The 18,775-nt window shown below is 44.6% G+C and overlaps 1 protein-coding gene across 2 annotated transcripts in view; it reads left to right on the top strand.

Moving 5' to 3' along the window:
* Positions 1-16,918, top strand: part of LOC126540197 (uncharacterized) — a 118,858-nt gene extending 101,940 nt beyond the window's left edge. For both annotated transcript variants that reach the window (XM_050186988.3, XM_055075873.2), the window contains exons 8-9: positions 4,793-4,933; positions 8,706-16,918. In XM_050186988.3, coding sequence (XP_050042945.1) covers positions 4,793-4,913 — 121 coding nt within the window. In that variant the 3' untranslated portion in view covers positions 4,914-4,933; positions 8,706-16,918. The remainder of the gene's footprint in view (positions 1-4,792; positions 4,934-8,705) is intronic.
* Positions 16,919-18,775: the final 1,857 nt, after the last annotated feature.

Raw genomic sequence — 18,775 nt, 5'->3', positions numbered from 1 at the left:
CTTTGAGACGACGAACGCACTCCTTTTGCTTCGGCAGCGAGACAGGGACTAATTCTAAGTGCACTGTACTCTTTGAGGGCAGGACTGCTTACCCAGAACACATGCAGGGGCTTTCAGGAAAAAGTGCGCAATTGTGGGCATAACAGTTTTTGTTTGGTATGCAGTTCTCAAGGGGGATGCCTAAGCTTTCTTTTGCAATGCCAGAAGAACGAGTCTCTTGTTCCTGTAGGATCTATTGAGAGCAAGTTTGAGTCTACCTTGGTGTACAAAGAAGCTGCCAAAGTTATCGAAAGTGTAAAAACAGGCTGAATGTACTTTGGACAGATGTGCAAATTATGAATGCACCTGCTTCTTTCCATGTTCTAATTTTTGCTATTGAGATCCCCCCCCCCCCCTACAGTATAATGCCCACCTGGGCTTCTGAATCAATGAAAGCTCCATCTCCTCCATCTTTAGTGTGTGGCAGAAATCATGCACTTTTCACTATTGGCTCCTGCTTCCTCACCTGGAAGTTGGATTGTTTTATGGGGATATCGGCCACAGGTGGCTGCTGTGTTGAAAGCAATCTAATGGCACATTCAACTGGTTGCTTTTGAGCGCTCGGAACACATTCGCCTGGTTCGTCCAAAGCACTGCACTAAAGGTCCGAGAACTCGGAGGTGCTTTTACCTTGATCCTGGGAGTACAACTGAGATCATGATGTCACGTGGTGGTGACGTTAAGAACACAGTAGCAATACTGTGAAAGGCAAAACTAGATTTTATTGGGCGAACCTGTGCCCACAAAACAGGCTACACTTATAGCACAACGAAAGCAGCGAACACAGTCGGCGATCGTCGGAAATCTGATCAGCGAGGCAAGCGCGTCGGCTTTTATACAGCAGTCGTCGAATGTTCCAGACTAATCGTTCGGACCCGCTTGCCTTCCCCAATGTTCTACACCATTCGCGTCACGCGATGAAATCAGATAACACAACGTTTGACGACAACAGACAGCCGGGTAGAAGCATCGATAACTTTCCAGAAACTTCGGATACATGCAGGCGCGCCCCGCGCTGTGCGATTACATTTGTTAGGTGGCGAAACGTGGTCGCCAGATAAGTACACGTGTCAATACCCCCCTCTTAAAAAGCATCGACCCGATGCTGCAAACAAACGAAGTTAATAAACAAAAGCACTCGTAGCAAAGAAAAGAACAAAAATGACGAAGTTCGTCAGCGTCCGTAAAAGGGTTTAAGGCGCACCACGTGGACCACTTCAGATCGTGCGCGGCGCTGCTGCGAATGCGAAATGCCGTCTGGCACGACCTCATAATCCAGGGCGCCAATACGTCGGATGACCTTGTAGGGTCCGAAATAGCGTCGGAGTAGCTTCTCACTGAGTCCTCGTCGGCGTATCGGGGTCCAGACCCAAACACGGTCGCCAGGCTGGTACTCGACGAAGCGTCGTCGGAGGTTGTAGTGTCGGCTGTCGGTCCTCTGCTGACTCGTTAGTTTATTATCGGAATTATGCGCTCGTGCGGGGTCCTTGTAAAGTCCTAAATGCAGGATGTGAATTTAGTGAAATTTCAGTATAAATTTATACATACCCATAAATTTGTTATATCCATGTTTTTAATAATGAGGTTTTGCTGTACTGTAAAAGATGATAGTCATTCAGTGTTGTAGATGCATTGCATGTTGACATCTCTAGTAATTAATTTTCTTTATGTCCAGTCATTTAACATTGCATTGCCAAAACCTCGCATGGCGACAAGCTGAGCTCCCTCATTGGTTGTTCTTGCCAGAAATGCACGAGGAACCATTCTTATCCAGGCCACGTAAGAGGTTAAAATGGTGCAGGGTGGGCACAATATGGGCTGATGGTAATGAAGATTTGTCAGGTTGCAGCGCCATGGTCTTTCATGTATGGCTGTCCGACGATTCCACGTGTCCATTTCTCGAGCTGCGGAGGCGCATTGCTTGGGTCCCTTCGTGCATTGGTTGCAGGATGGTGCAGTTGATGGCCTGCTCACACATGTGCCATACTTCTCACGTGATCTGCACAGCGTTTATGGTTATTTATTTATGTGTGAGACCCTCAAGTTAGACCGTTGTACACTGCAGAGGGGAGACGCGAGAGTACATTGCAAGAGTAAAAAATACAAGATTAGCTCTGGGAATTCACAGTGCAGGGAATAAAATAAGATATTGAAAAAGCTAATATTTACGTAACAACCGAATAAAAAAAATACTCTCATAATATGAAGTAATCAAGTACACAAAAGTACACTTTACCAAGCAGACAATGTCCATGAATAAGTACGTAATTATACCATTTGCTACCAAACATTTCATGTTGATTAGTACATTCTTAAAACGAGTGGGGTCACTGATGCTTACTAATGATGTAGGTAGATTATTGCAATCGATTGAAGATTGAATGCAGGTGCACTTGTTGCAGTGCCCATTAATTGTGCTTGAATCCTCCAACAAAGAAATGTTTTATTTTCTTTTTTTAAAGTGGGGGCATGTGTACTGGGTCACAGCATGAATGTAGTCTTTTGTTTTCCTTGCTTTATTTTGATCTGTCTTGTAGTACATACGACATGTTTATTTTTTGTTTGAGCACATTTTGACAAATCAGCCTGCAACAGATAAGCACTCTTCCACATTTTCAAGTGGATTTCTGGAAAATGCAGCATTTACCCGCATGACAAATAGCAGTTTTGAGGTAGCCGATAAAAAGGTTCAGTAATGCATAGGAGTATTTGGATAGCAAATATATGCCGAATTGAACATGGATATTAACAAAAAAAAAAAGGATTTCGCACATCTTATAAAATATAGAATGTTTTCATGTATTTCTAAGACAAAGTGAAACAAAGTAAACAGGTTGCGCTGGAGTCCATTTAAGTGAGAAAGTGAAGGCTTATTCACATTATTTAATAAGTGCGATGACCTGCTGTGGTTGCTTAGCGGTTATGGCGTGGTGCTGATAAGCACAAGGTCACGAGTTCGAATCCCAGGCATGGCGAGCGCACTTTGATGAGGGCAAAATGCCAAAAAAAAAATGCTGGTGTGTCGTGCATTGGATGCACATTTTAAGGAAACCCCAGGTGGTCGTAGGATGCATGTTCTGAAATTGTACGGTTAGGAAACATGGGAACAGCATGTCAGCGGTTGTTGAAGGAGCAAAGCATCATACTGCAGCACCGCACATCATTCTAAAGGGACACGGATGGGGTGAAATGACCCAAATAATATCTGCAAATAACTCAAAATTGAGCAGAAATTAGCTGCCTCATGTGCCTTCTCAGAAACTGTGGGGCCTCCTTGCAGTAGCTGCGGCTGTAGAATTATTTGGAAGAGCCACCACTTGCATCAGTCTTTATCCCTGTTGACTTAAATTTGTGTTATCCCTTATATTCGGACTGAAATGAATGTTCAGTTACTTCAGATAGTGATTTATTCAATCATATTCGAAACAAGTAGCAAGGACTATTCAATTTCAAATCAAAATTTTGTATATTTGCACACTCCTACTAATCTGCCTCGGGAGTCCAGTGACCATGGCGTTGCATGAAATGGGACAGCATTTTTATTCCAAATTGTTTATATGAGGGGAGACTCTTTTTCAAGCTCTTCAGCGAGTTTCCACTTTGGCTTGGCTACGCTTTGTCAGCCAGCACATTGAGAAGTTCATTATCGCTGGATCACAAAAAACATACGAGCCACAAGTGGTCGTGCATTCTAGAAGTGGTGCGATCTTGTGAAAAGTTCAGAAAGCAAATCGTTCTCTGGTCCTCGAGTGCTCGATCAGAATTGTATTCCATCAGCAAAAGCCCCATTCTGACCAATCACGTAAAGGATTTGCCTTCCGAACCATTGCAAGATAGCACCACAAGCGCTGCTGCCTCGCTTTTTGCAGCGTTTTACTTTGCCACATGCCTTTCGAGTCGTTTTTTAAGGTGGCGTTGCCACACCTGAGAAAGTGAACAGCCCATTTGGCACCACAGGGCAGGCATTTTGGGACAACTTAAGGTCCAAGAGAAGCCAAAGCGGCACAAAACACCGTCCCGTGTGCAAGCCGTGAGACAGCGGGGCCACTGCAGTAAGAGTGGGACGTTTCCTGCCTAAATCAGGACGTCTGCTCACATTAGGCACATGTTGCAAATGCACTGTTGAAGCTGAGCAGTATAGGAGTTGCATATGCAACTCCAACACAAATCCTAAAACTAGCACCACGTTCTAGACTCCTGTCCCCGAAATCTGCTAAAAAATGAATTGGCATTTCACTTAAGGTCATTCTGGACAGCTAGACAAAGGCTTTTTGCACACTTAGCTCCATAGAATGCCAGTGTAGTATTTCATGGCATACTTCGATGACGAATATGTCAGGAGTGGTGATATTCTTACAATTTTTAAGCAGGCATGACTTGACTACTGCTTGGCTTCAGTTTCGCACTTTCAATAATGCCCTAATGTGATTGGTAAAAAGAGGGGTCACTAGTGAATCTTTTTAATTAGCCACTTGGACATTGTGATGCGAGTAATGTGCTCCTTTTCGTATGATCCACCTCAGCATGGTGAATGGCACTATTATATGCTCCATACGATTTTCTAAAAATCTGTTCGGTATAAGTAAACATAAAAGATCAGCCACTCATTGCCTTGGCAATAAACCACACCAGGTAGAAGTTTGCATTCTACCTTGCATATTTCTTGTGTGTTGGTTTCTGATGTTGCACAAAAGTAATGTATCTTGCGAGTTTTGTCAAGCCAGCTTATCCCTTCTGCTTTCGGGTCGTGCAGGGAGTTTTCATTGCCATGGGTGAAACACTCCTCCCGCCACGGCGAGTCCTCGACGGCAGGCGAGAGAATGGCGGCGAAAAAGCAGCGTAAGAACATGCAGCCAAAGGGACCGTGGCGATAGCTGCAAGAAGCAAAAACAACGTGAGTACTGTTTCGCTTGTCTTGAAATGCACTACCTTGTGCGAGTAGCTTAAACAGAGGAAAAAAACATGGAGCAAGAACTGCCGGAGGATGATTGTCATATCAAGAGATAGCTTCCTGCAGACCTGCTGAGATATGCTGCTGGAACACTTATTGGTTAGCAATACCGGTTAATGCTAGGGCCTGTGTGGGTACGGTGACTCTTGGATGTGTTGCAGTGCACTTGGCAGGTAGTTATTAACAGGACGAAAGAAGCGTTGGTGTATGTTAATTTTTCTTGCTCCTCTGGCTACAAAGTCAGGCTTTGTTTTGATGAAACGAGTATAGCTAATATATAATACAGCTAATACATAACACACCCAACTTGCTGCATACTGGTTGAGGGTTTGTATAGTACTACACCGGAATGAAATACAAACAGCAAAGTGCTTGGGCTGTGGTACACGGAGAAAGGATGGTTCAGTACATCCTATGCCATTTCAGCGTGCCCAATATAATATGCCACGCATGCGGGAGTCTTTTTCGCATGATTAGCGTGTATTTTTTAACACTCTGTTTTGTCTTCCACTCACTTCATCCTTCGTCATTGGCTCATTCATTATCGTCAGGATCACCCACTCAGCATAATGGATATAAAGAATGGAGAATGAGATGGAATTGCTAGAAAATACAACCTCTGCACTCGCAATCTCAGCGACTGCTCATCAGCATTTCGTGAATTTGCCAGTGCAGGACTGCAAAGATGTAATGTGTTTACGGATTTGTGGCTGGATACCAGAACTGAAATTTGGGCATTTGTAAGAATTCATACTTAGAGTGCAAAAAATGAACACGAAAGGAGGAAAATCATACGGGACGAGCAAAAACCCAGAGTGCACTGCTAAAGCACTGTGGAAGTCTGCTTTGTGCCACATCTTTGTCAGTGCCATGACTACTTTCTTGGGTGGAGCCATCAAACATAATCCACCTTCACCATTGTCACGCATGAAAAAGTGTAACAACAGGTCCAGTCTGTTAAATGAGCACGCCGGCAAACTTCTGATTTCATACAACACTCGTTGCTGCTTAGTGCTCAGGGATTAAACAGTATACAGTGAAACCTTGTTAAACCGTAGTCGGCTGGAGCTCGGAAAAAGTACGTACTAAATGGTACTACTGTTTAACCGAAATAGCATGAGATCGCCCACTTACCTGTCCAAAATGGAACTCGGAGAGAGTGCGATGAAAGGGGAAAAAACATGCAGTATTTATTCGCTTCGCGCGACATAAGTGTTATTTTCGTTTGATGTTGCTGCGGCCTAGCACGCCGACAGCAGCCTCAAACTTACTCAAGCTGCGTGCCAGCTTCTCAGCCAGCCCCCCTCCTCTCGGAAAACACTCGCACGGCAGATTCCTCGTTGGCGTTACGTATTCTCCGTGCATGCACGCACTAGTGCTGCATAAGTCCCGGGGCGCCTTATTCATTGCCGGGTGCCGGAGTTCGGAAAACTTTTCGTTTGGAATAGTTACGTTATCGCGCCCCTGTTTTCGTTGCGACGATTGCATTCACGAGGCTGACGTAACGCGCAGCTTCTGCCACTGTCGGGCCTGAATCGCCTGTGCTGTCGCTTTCCGTGTCGTCCTCATCACTGTTGCTAGTCGACACTTCGGCAACAACAGAGGCAATGATGGCGAAAAGTCAAACCTTGTAGCCGACATCACTTCGCGGTCGCAACAGCGCTGCCGAGCAACTTCGCATTCCAAATGCCACACACTGTAGTCAGCAGCAGATCCATGTCGCGAGCCAGCGCCGACTTCTTCGTGTCATGTTCAATAGCATGGACGATGTCTAATTTTTCTTCTATGCTGAGCACCCCGCGTCTTTTTTTATCCGAGCTTCGATGTGACACGAGTCCTCGCTTGCACGACGCTACGACGCTCTCTCGCTCTCTGGCACGGCGTCGAGATGATGTTGATCTTGATGCAGCTTCACGTGCAAACGCACAGGGCGCTTGGAGGCCGTTGTACCGATCTCTGAGGCTTGTTGTTCTGCCGGACCGCCCGGTGGAGACAATGCACCGCCGTGTTTGCGCGACGAAAAGTGGAAACGCTACGTTTTAACCGATGCGTACGCAATAAGCTGGTACGGTTTATGCTGATACAAAATACATTATGTTCAATGGCTGCTGAGTCGGGGAATTGACTTTACTACTTTTAAACCGTAACTACTGTTTAAGCGGGTACGGTTTAACGAGGTTTTACTGTACTCGTAGCACATGGCTTCCAGCTCATGTTGCTTTGCCACTCGCATACGCTGTGGAAATTGGGCTGATTCACTGCATTGTGATGGCAAGCTTGTTTGCGTTGCACGGTAACAGAATCTTCTTGCCCTCTAGCGCTCGCCGGTGGCACAAGTGCCGACCGCTGTGCAGTCCAAGTATCGCATTTGAACCACTGAGCACTGCATATGAGTGGACGATCACCACCAACCTTGAGTGCACCTTAACGATCATGTAATGTTGTTCAAAGAAAAAGCTAAGCTTGCACTGTTCGCTAATCTGCTTAGCAGTGTTGTAGTATTTCACACTCGTGAGCAAAAGTTTGTAGACCAGTGGTACCTACAAAAAAGTCTTTGCAGCCTGGGCAAGGTGGCTGGTACACCCTGTGTGGGTGTGTTCAATGCAGTGCAGTAGACTTCCATTAATTAGCTTCTGGTTAGTTCAATATTTTCGTTAATTTGATCTTGGCCGAAGTTACCAGCAGGTGCCCTATTTTTGTGGGCCCAAATTTTCATTATTTTGATGATAAAATTGGCATTCACCACATAATTCATTTAATTTCAACCAGTCAGCATGCATGTCTGACCCCTATGGTGAGCCCAATAGCGACCCCTTGATTGGCAGTGCTTGTCTCGCTGGAGCTTAGGGGACAATGAATCTGTTGAACACATGGCATCTCCAGTTGCCCTAAGAAGATTTTCAGGCTGTAAGATTAGCTCACAATGTCTGATTACAGTATGTACCCGATTCTAACGGGTGCTTTTTTTTCCCACAAAAATTGGGCCACAAATTGCCTGTTCAGTGCTTTCAGATACAAGACCAAAACTGTGTGCCGTTCATGTACTTTCCTACATAGCATAGATTCACTGCGGCAAAGCTGACTTTAAGAACAGCGCGGTGAACTTTGCTTATGGAAACCAGCCGCCGTTGTTCAACACATATTAGACCCTTGCCCATTTTTCTTGCTAAAAATCTTGTGCGCCTTAGATTTCTATTCTGTTTAGGGGCTCTAAAGTTATTTCTATGTTAGTTTCCTATTTTGGACACACAGAAAGTGGGCGAGGGTTTTATTCCGAGGCATGTTAGTATCGGGCAAGTACAGCCAGATGAATTGGCCACATGCCTTGGTGTTTTTTAGGCACCTTGTTTAATTCAACCATCCGGATAATTCATTCACGTTTGTCGGTCCCATAAAGATAGAATGAATGGAAGTCAACTGTATATTGGATGAATCTTCTAGAATAAATTGTAATTGCTTGCTGATACTGTGGTCTCTGAAGTTTTCTTGCAAGTTTACATTCGAACCTCAACGTAACAAATTATTGGACATAACGAAGTATGTGCAAAGTATTTCTTGCTGATATTACTGTGTAGCAAATGTGTGCTTATGATGAAAATTGGATATAAATAAGGTACTCTCATCTCAGATGTGGCTTCGGTTTATTGAAGTTCTAACGTATGAAAAATTGTAACTGAGTGTCTGAGAATGCGACATTGGTGCACCCGCCTTGCAGGCTCCTGAACATTCGCCACAAGGACTGCGGCGTGAGCTCTGCTCAGGACTGAGCCCCTGGGTACTGAGTGCCAGCTCCGACCGGGTGATGGAAGACCCGTCACTGAGGCGCCACGACAGTCGCCGGTCTCGCTGCAGGACACGGTCGCCTGACCACGAAACTCTCAGCCCCGGGCCCTGCGCGCCACGAACATCATTGACGCGCATGTGCGTTTCCCGCTGCCCGTGAGGAAAAATGAAGTGGAGAGAGAGTGTGAACACAGTGGCAATGCCACGCTAAATAAAAACAGACCCACATGCATGTCTTGACGCGTGCCGACGCCGCTTCGTCTGGTGGGGAGGGGGGGTGATAAAAGGCGAAAGAAATGTCTCTGGAGACGCCAAGGTGCCAGAAAGCCTGATCGGTTTGATTCTGGCATCTTGCGTTGTGTGTGTGTGGATGTGCTGTGATGGCATGGTGCTCGCTGCAGTCGAGCTGCTCGAAGATGCTTCCAGCATCTCGGTTGCGCGAGCGTGAGCGGGTAGCCAAGATGCTGGAACGTGATGCTCGTTCCAGCACCTTTGTTTCTCGGTATGTTACCTGGACAGAGTGAGTGGCTCGCCCGAACCAAGATGTTGGAATGCTGCCACTTCCTACATCTTGGTTCATGCGACCACGTTGCGAGTATTTTGCATGTGTCGCAGTCGCCGCTGCCTGCTTCGATAAATGTGATGCAAGGACAGGAAACCATTATCAGTGCTTACAGTGACCAACAGCAGAGGCGTAGGGATGCGAACGAAATTCCAAGGCCTTAACTGTTGGCCAGCGTGATAGAACTTTTGTGCATGCTCTCCTTAAGCGAAGCATGGTGCACCGTGTACATAGTGAGTGTAATCAGTGACGCACATTGTACTTGGACGTGCAGAGCAGCTTGTGGTCCCTTAGTGTGCCAATAAATGGGAATTATTGTGATTGCCCTTATTGCGCAAACTCTGTGGTCACGGGTTTCTTGCCAGACTTGCAGACAACTTGCAGATCCACTCTTGGTGGGGAGGTCGGACCGTGCCTGGTTTCAAGTGCTAGGTCGGGTGCTTTATTTCAAAGGTAGAGGTAGGTGCCACGGGAACCCTGTCCATTTGTTCCGTTGAGATTGACTGCTGATGCTCCAGTTTGTAGAGGTTGCACTCTTAAAAGCTGTACTCTCTTTTGGCCATAACTTTGTTCCATAACAATGAGTCAACAGTCTCGTGTGCCTTTCTTTCGCATAACGCTGCGTGCCCACTACGTGTAACGCCGTGGACGTCTCTGCGCGCTGTAGCGTTTCTGGCACGAAAGTAGCAGGCACAGAGTGTGAAGTACGCACACAAGATTGGGGACGACTATCGGTGTAGAGCAGGTGTCAACCCTGCAAAGTATCGATGTCACACCCTAGTGCCTTGCGTAGCAGGTTGGGAGAGATTCACACCATGCATTTGACCACAGCATAGTGTGTGTGCCTTCCCCCATGGGCCCGTTCTCTGTTGGTTGAACTCTTTTGAAAAGTGTGCAGGCTAGAAATGAGGACGCAAAGAATAGGCTACTACCGTATTTACTCGGCTGCAATGCACCCCCGAATCCAATGCGCACCCAGTTTTCACGGGTTTAAAGAAAATATGGGCGCACCCGAATGTGACATGCCACCGATTCATAAAAGAAAAATATAGGATGCCCTCCTCCACTTTCGCAATCGGGAAAGACGAGATGTACAGAATTTATTTTCACAGATGGGAATATATCTTTTTTTAGTGAGCTGTCATAATGAAAGTGGCACGTAATTGCCATTTGAACTTCATTGGCCACAGATGTCGAGCACACAGGGCTGGTAATCTCGAGCTATCACTTTAAAGACTGCTATCACTTTCGCTAGACTGCATTGAACCTGTTGAAGTATGTGGCCGACAGCGTTCCTGGCACTGTGTGGAAATAGCGTGTTTCGCACAGTGCAAGAAATGCTAGCGGCCGATTACACCGACCCATCGGTGCCCACTCGCACGAATATGATAGTATCTACGGAAGTTATTGGCCGAGGATATTGATCTAGATCATAGCAGAACACAAATGAAATGGACAGTGGCAATAATGTGCTCACACCATTTTGTTGTGGCACTGACACTGTGTTTGACAGCTCTGATGGCAGGCTATTGCCAATGCTGCGAATGTGGTTTTGGTTTCATAACTGATTGTGATGTGCAGGCAGTTTTCGGACACATTTTCTCTGAAGAAAGGTGCGTATTAGATTCGGGTAAATATGGTATTAGAAGTCTAGAAGCAGAATGCATTGACTGACTAGTTGGTATGTATTCATGGCTAACTTTAGTGAAAACAGGACGACCATTCTTTTGTTGTCCTTTTGTGCCAAAGTTTATTATGAAGTCTGAAAGTGTTTGGCTGTACGTTAATTTAAGCTAGCTTCGGGTGTGGGTAACAAGCTAGGTGCAAGTGATTGTTGTCACTGTGACTGTTGAGCTTCACCACTGGGCCTCCTCGATTATCAGTCCCGGACTGTTCTAAACGCTGCATACACAACACTCATTGGCTGAAATTGGCTCATTGGGCAATTTGGGATTGTAAGGGATGAATAATCGAAGAGGCCCAGTGTTGCAGCATTTGCCATCCTCAGCATTTGCGTCCTAGCAAGGGGGTAAAAAAATCCATTGTCAGTCAGTTCATTGACTCCTTTTAAACGCTGTCGGGGGAAACTTCATGGAATTTTCAAACTACTTACTGCTGAATTCAAGCACATAGCAGGCAGATTCAGATGTGTATTACGTGCACTTTTATTTTTGCCTGTAACTTAAAGACAACTATTCCGAAAATGGAGTACAACCCTACATGCAAGTTTCAGTTGTCTGGACAGGAAACAAGGGGAATGGAAAGTGTAAAACAGTGTGTGCGAATACTCAAGGTCAACGGCAAAATGTGATGTGTGCTACTAGCCTGGTTTTTTTGCAGTAGTTGAAGCAAAGTAACTGGCACCTCGATGGGCAGGGCTTGTTTTCATCTGTACTGGTGCAAACTGATAATATGGATACAGATTGGCATCAAAAGGTTAAAGGCACCACTTCTTGGAGGATAGCTTGGCAGCGTGGCTACTCAGTCGGTACGCAATCGGTGAAAAAGTAATCAAAAACATTTCTAGAGCGCTTGGGGGGAAAAAGGATGCACCTTAGAAGAAAACAGAAAGGATGGTAAAACAGGAGGGGGTGCTGGGCTTGCAGCATATATTCAAAGATTAGAGTGGCAAGGACTTCCAGCATCCTCTCTATCCCGTCACCTCCTCTGTGTTTTTCTGAGGTCCTTTTTTTTTTTTCTGCACCAAGCGTTGGAAATGTCTCGGATGTCTCAAGTTCGAACTAGCCCAGCTTTCACCATTAGAAGTGTTAAAGTAGATGGAGCTTTCTGCTAACCTTGCAGCTTTTTATGGCATTTAAAAAAGAATGCATTTAGTGCCTCCTGATTATTGTGTTCCTTATGCAGAGAGTCTGCATTGCAGAGTTCACCCGTGCTACCACTAACCTGAGCATGACGAAGGCTCAGACTGCACGCACTTTAGTTCATTTGCAGAGCTGTTCACACAATTGGACTACATTCGCATACTGTAGCTTTGCGACTACTAACTATATGACTTTGTCGTCCGTGGGTATGACACCTTTGGTGTGGCTGATGGGCACTTTTGTCTTTGAACAGTGTGGTTAAACGGATGCGACGAAACTTTGGCATCTTTTTAAAGCTTCTGCAAACACAACAGTGCCCAGTGATAGTGAGGAAAGATGTGATGCTGCTCTTGCCACTAGTGATTGTTTGACTGTGGCAGCTCATTCATGATAATAAAGAAGCACAAGAAGGCTGGAACAATTGAAGAAGCATGAGCTAGCAAATTAAAGGCAACACATCAAAGGGCAGGAAAGTGAAGTAGCAAACTCTTCCTTTCCCTCAACAAAGGCAGTTTCCAGGCTCGCAGATATGCGAGCATTGCGTGCAGAACAGCTGAGGAAGCAATGAACAAACCATTCTCCATGTCTGAGCAACACGGGGTGTAAAAGAGGTGCTGCAGTACAGGGTGGCATTCTCGAGTGATGACTCCCGGGGAATTATCACTTCTGCGAGATTTCGTGTGACTTGACACAATACACATCATTACATACGGCCGACGTTGTTCCTGGCACTGAGCCAAGCTCGCCCTCTTCGGAGAGTGCCAGAAATGTTGTTGGTCGTCCAGTGCCAAGTCACGCAAAATCTGGTGAAAGCGATCATACTACCGAAGCGATCATTCAGTAATAACACTGCCCCAAGGTTCTTGATAAACCTCTCTTGCCCGTGTGAAATCTCCCGTGTTTGCTCTGTGTCGTGGTTGAAGGTATTAATGGAGTCTGGTGCACCGCACACAAGACAGGTAGCTAGGGGCCCTGTATTCATCGAGTTAACAGAATTCACTCTTGGGCTCGTTTGTTCATACTAGACTCAGTATTGCCAAGACACAGTTCCACATCAAAGAATATTGGAACAACTTGTTCACCTTTATTTCTGGCTATAAATAGTGCGCTTCTACAAAAAATAAAACAATGAAATGTTATTTGAGTCAGAACTTGCTTAGTCTATAATTAAAGTATTAGTAATTGGTTTGGTGAGCCTTTCACTGTTAAGCCTTCACTCCTGCATATAAAAAAAATGCAACTGTGGAGCTTGCTTTAAGTTTCCTATGCTTAACTTGGCAAAGAAGGATAAAACAGTTGCGCAGAAATAAACAAGGGCGAGATGAGCACACAGGACAAGCATCCATCTGCCCATCTGTGTACCTATCTCGCCCTCGTTTATTCTGCACTGCTGTTTCATCCTCCTTCGTTGCAATCGAACTCGCCCAGGAAAGTCTTCTGGCAAATCAGCATTTTTAAGCATCAAGCGCAGCTGAGCATGTATGATATATCGAGCACTGCAGGGTTAAAAATAGTAACTAATGTTAACACAAGGCAGCAGTCATCCTGTCACCTTTCTTGTATCTGTTGTGTTAATACTGTGATTATTACTTTACGTAGTCGTTGAGTTAGGTGCACCCTTCAGCTAGGTCACACGTGGAATCACAGTGGTGCTGGGATGTGTGTGGCAGACGCTTGTCATGCAGAATGATTGTTTCAATAGGGCCTCTCACCTCAGTTGATGCTAAGCTCTTGATTGGCGCATGCGTTGTAGGCCACTTATTTGGACTAATGGACACATGCGACAACCAGGCCCCAAAGGTACTGACAACCATGCAGAAAGTTATTAAAATGCAAATGAAATGTCAGGCTCTTTGAATGCCCAGAAATGTGTGGATAGCCGCGGTTCATGCGCTTGTTGGTCATTACATTGTGTCTCTGATGAGGAAATGATCCTCTGAAAATGTAATGTGGGCAGCTGCTAGTACATTCAGAGCAGACTGTGTTTGCGAGATCTGCACACTTTACATCATACCCAGTGCCACAGTACGCTCAAAGCGCACGTCAACGCTTCAGACAAGGTGCAGACATCCTTGTGAATGGTCATGCAACCTGAGAGGGGCACAGCGTGTCCTTGTTTTCTCCTTGTGTGGCTGGTTCCATTTAGAAAGCAGCAGAATAGTGTCGAGCTTGTTTCTTTAACTTCAGTAGGCCAGATAGGCACCTTGCTTACTAAGGTCCCTGTGTACTTGAAAAGGCTGTGCATTTTCCTCCTTTGAATGTTAGCGTCATTTTCAAGCACCTTTTCAAGCGTTTCCTTTTTTGGATAAGTGCCATTGCCATCATTGCTTTAGAATCACGAAGTAGGTTCCAAATTTAACCGTTTGTGCCCTTCTTTTGGCAAGTTTATTTGTGAAATGGAAGTATCAAGTTGCTGAAATACGCATGAAGATGGCAGCAACAGGAACGATTTACGCTACTTTCAATGTATACAGGGACCTTGTTACAGATGGTGCAGCACTGCCATATAGTATTAGCTTGGCAGTGCATATTTGGCCTAGGAAATAAAGGAAGCACATTGTACAATAATGGGAGGAGCAAGGGAGATTTATGCATTCTACTAACTTTGAAGGGACACTAAAGATAAAATTATTTGAGGTATATACCAAACTATACCAAACAAGCCATTCTTGGCCTGAGAGGAGGAGGCATGGTAAGCGAGAAAAGACTCGAAAACGAAATACTTTTGGCAACACCGCCTCGAAGTTCTCGCACCAGCCTTGCCATGGCTTCATGGATTTTGATGGCATTTGTTTGGGTTTAGTTAATTTTTATCTGTAAAGATGAATTGCACTCATCTCGGAGCCAAAGTCTGAACTTGGCAAGATTACAGAACTTTAACTGAGCCACCACTGGCCTGAATATGCGAAAGTACTTTCAAATTCATGACGTCGCACTGACATACTGGTGCTTGGCTTATGCTGCGACATTCAAAAATTAGAACACTGGCCTTCATTCTCTCTTCTATTAGTCAACCTATTGCTGCAAAATGAATGAAAATAGTTTTGCAAAACTACATTTATCAGGCTATTCTATTGATGCATTGCTTTAGTGTCCCTTTAACTGCTTGAATAGTGCATGAACAATAGGAACTTGCCCCCCCCCCCCCCTCCCACCAGTGACTGCTCCTCAATACGGACCAACACACAGCACGGAAAGGAGAGAGAGAAGTAAATGTAGAAACAAATCTGCGTTGATGCCATGACTTTCATGTGCTGTGCCGAACCGTGTAAACAGTGGTGTGTATGGTTTTTGTGCAAATTGGCAAAAAAGCAAAGGGCGGGAAGATGCGTGAATAGTTGTGTATCAAGCAGTGCTCATGACTAGTCGTAGTTGGTCATGCATTTTCGCTCCTTTTGCTTTTTGCTTGGCTGCACAAAAACCATATGCAGCGGGTTGGTATAGCACTTTTGGGACACTTCTAGCCCGACTTGCGGCCACAAATTTCATGTGTGCAACCTGTGTGATATTTTTAAGACGGACATGCACATGTTCATTGTCAGTGCCAGCCTGTTGTCGGGAAGCAGGTTCTTATCTTTCATTGTTCCTGACAGTAGTGATCTGCATCAGGCAGATTTGTGAAGTGAACTTGGCACTTACGAGCACACCAGATGTGAAATAGACAATGTCATTTCTGTACCACTAGTGTTTCTTAGAGTACTACAGTCGTGAAGCCCACATTTGTGGGCCAATTTCGCCAAATCATTCCATATCCTGAATTTGTTCTGCTGGTATGTTTTTAATAGTGGTTTAGTAATGATTTGAAAAAAAAAAAAAAGAAATCTTAAACTTCTTGAAATCCGTAGGGGTGAGTGGAAGAACATTGATGCTGAATGTTGCTGAATTCTGTGTCAGGTACACATGACTGTTGTGGCTAAACCACTGGCTTATTCAGAAAGAAATCACGGAGCAGCCCATCTGTTTTAGATGAAACACGGCATGCATCTAAATTCAGTTACCATGAAAGATGGTGCCATTATTGCGTTCCCACATTTCTACATTTTCTTGCCTCATCTCGCCACAGGTGGTACATACTTGTGATTTTTGTTGAATGAAAAGGGCATCCAAAGTGCAGAAATGTGGCATTGAACAGTGCCTGCTGCATGATGTCTCATCTGCACAAAATTTGAGCACAAATGAGCCAGTGGTTTATCTGGGAGTAATGCATATCTGTTGCTTCTGTTTGAGCTAGCTTTGGCAGACGTCAATGACTGAGCAACAAGAGCCAGTGCAAATCAATGCTCAAGGCATTGCAAAACATCGTCCCAATGCACAAATAAACATGGATGAGCACAGATGGACAGCAAGAATGCCAGAACACCGGAATTATTGTTGTCCTTCTCTGCTCGTCCTTATTTATTTGTGTGCTGGAACAATGTTTCATAATGCTATTCACAACCAACTGGCCCAGCTGTCAACGCTTAGCTCAAGGCATACGCACTTAGTAGGAATTTAGACTTGTGGAAAAATGGAAGTTCCGGTTGAAGTCTTCCAAATAAGCTCCATTTGTGCAATGCTTGACAGTTCAGTGGAACATCGATGCATTTTGTAACAATTTGAAGACATATTTCTAAAGTGGTGCTAACTTAAAAGATTGCTGCTAAGTAGACATATGTTGAGCACCTGGCTGGCTTCAATTCCACACTTGCAACATTTGTCATATAGTAACTAATGAAATGTCTAATAAGTTGAACATGAATAATAAATTGATTACCACACATTTACTGGCATTTGCCACCGCTAGTAGTATTGTGTTGCTGAAGGAAAAGTCATCACTTTCACTATGTTACGTTCAAATTTTAAGATCTTGCTCGTATATTTGGAGCACGTGGCATAATAAATAAGCAAATAAAAGAGACATATAATTGAAATAGGTGTACATTAAATACAGACTTTGTTTCCTCCAAATGCAGCAACCTGGACGTACTGACATTTCAATACTTCAATAACAGTTACAATGATGTATCAAAAGTAACACTGTATGCTCTGTCTTCACAGACTAAGCTGTTAAGACAGATGCAAGGGTGATTGCCAGATTCTGCATCGAGATGTCCCACTCCTTCGAAGGAATCCAAAGGAATCTGGATTTATTGAATATGCTGTCGCACAGCGGCACCACTACTTTTTCTCTTTAGTTGATTGCAAGGAATGCTATTGGCAAAAATGCTACCGCATGCAAGAAGAGTAATATGGAACGAAATTGTTATTCTTCTTTGTAAATTGTTTGCACATTTGTGATCACTGCAGTTGATTACCATAGATGTAAGTCAATGTAAATGGTGTAAACATCCACCATTTCATACCTGTGCACTCGGATGTGGAGTCGTGCGGCCGCTTCCGACAGCCTTGTGTGTAGTACACCTTGCGTTCGTGACCCTGCGCACGGGGCTGGGTGGCAGCACCTCGTCCGTGGGTCACAGGCGTCGTGCCGTGGCCGCTCGCCACGATCAGGTGAATGCGGCCCCGCAGTTACGCTCACTCCAGTGCTGCCACCAGTTCACTGTTGCGACTTTTTGTCCCTAGAGTAAGCGTACAGCGTGATAAGCTTGTGTAACAGTCACATGGTCGGTTTCAGTGACCACTGTAATTAGGTCACTAAAAACATGAAAAGCCCTATTGGCTGTCTCGCACAAATAGGAACAAAGGAGTCATTTACATATGTGTGTTTCAGTGGCCCTTGGCTTCAATGGTCATTGAAAGTGAATGCGTGACTGCTGTGTTATTCCTTTATGTTGTCAAATCGCCACTTGGCACTGCCTGTTTGCATACTTCAAGAACATCCACTGGGTTGAATAACGGGCATTTCTGATGGCTGTCTATACCTCATGACAGCAGTGCATCAACCGTATTTGGATCCCTAACCATTATATTCACGAACAACTTTCTGCGGCAATGCAGGGAAAGCAGTGTAGTAGGTGCAGTGCATCTGTGGCAACACTCCGGAAGATAATCCTACAGTCTCATTCTCATTTATTCGAGCTGGGGAACAGGAAACATAAGCATACTGGTTACTACTGAACTCATTGCATAATGTCTTATAGCAGATGCCTCTCGGTTATAAATTCGACTTTCAAGGTTTAGCTTGGCTCTTTCATGCTTCGGCAAATTCTAAATGGTCAATAATAATAAAAAAAAAATCGCCATTCATGCGCCCACCCCTCATGTAAATCCCATCTGGGGACCCTCGAGGTTCAAAAACACAAAAAACAAAACAAAAACAAGCTATGGCATATAAACTGGATGAGAATGTGCTGTCAAACTCTGCTGGACTACTTGGCACACTAACATACCTGCAGAAGTTCCACAGCCATAGCTTTCCTATCATTGCCTCAATAGGTTGTTTGCAAATATATTTCTTTTACAGTGATAAAAAAATGTCCGCTGGTACCGCAGCAAATGCCCTAGCTGGAACTACTGCAGATCTTGAAGAAATAGATAAACATGACTGAAGAAAAAGTAGTAAGCTTTTATTTGAAAAGTGCAGTTGGCTGAAATGAAATCAAGCCACAAACCACGTTGTAATAAAGTTCCATTCAATACAATACCTTCTTTATGTTGTGTGTTTTTATAATATATTAC

This window comes from Dermacentor andersoni, chromosome 2, assembly GCF_023375885.2.
Source record: "Dermacentor andersoni chromosome 2, qqDerAnde1_hic_scaffold, whole genome shotgun sequence".
Classification (NCBI taxonomy): Eukaryota; Metazoa; Arthropoda; class Arachnida; order Ixodida; family Ixodidae; genus Dermacentor; species Dermacentor andersoni.
This window is presented reverse-complemented; position numbering and strand designations above follow the sequence as displayed.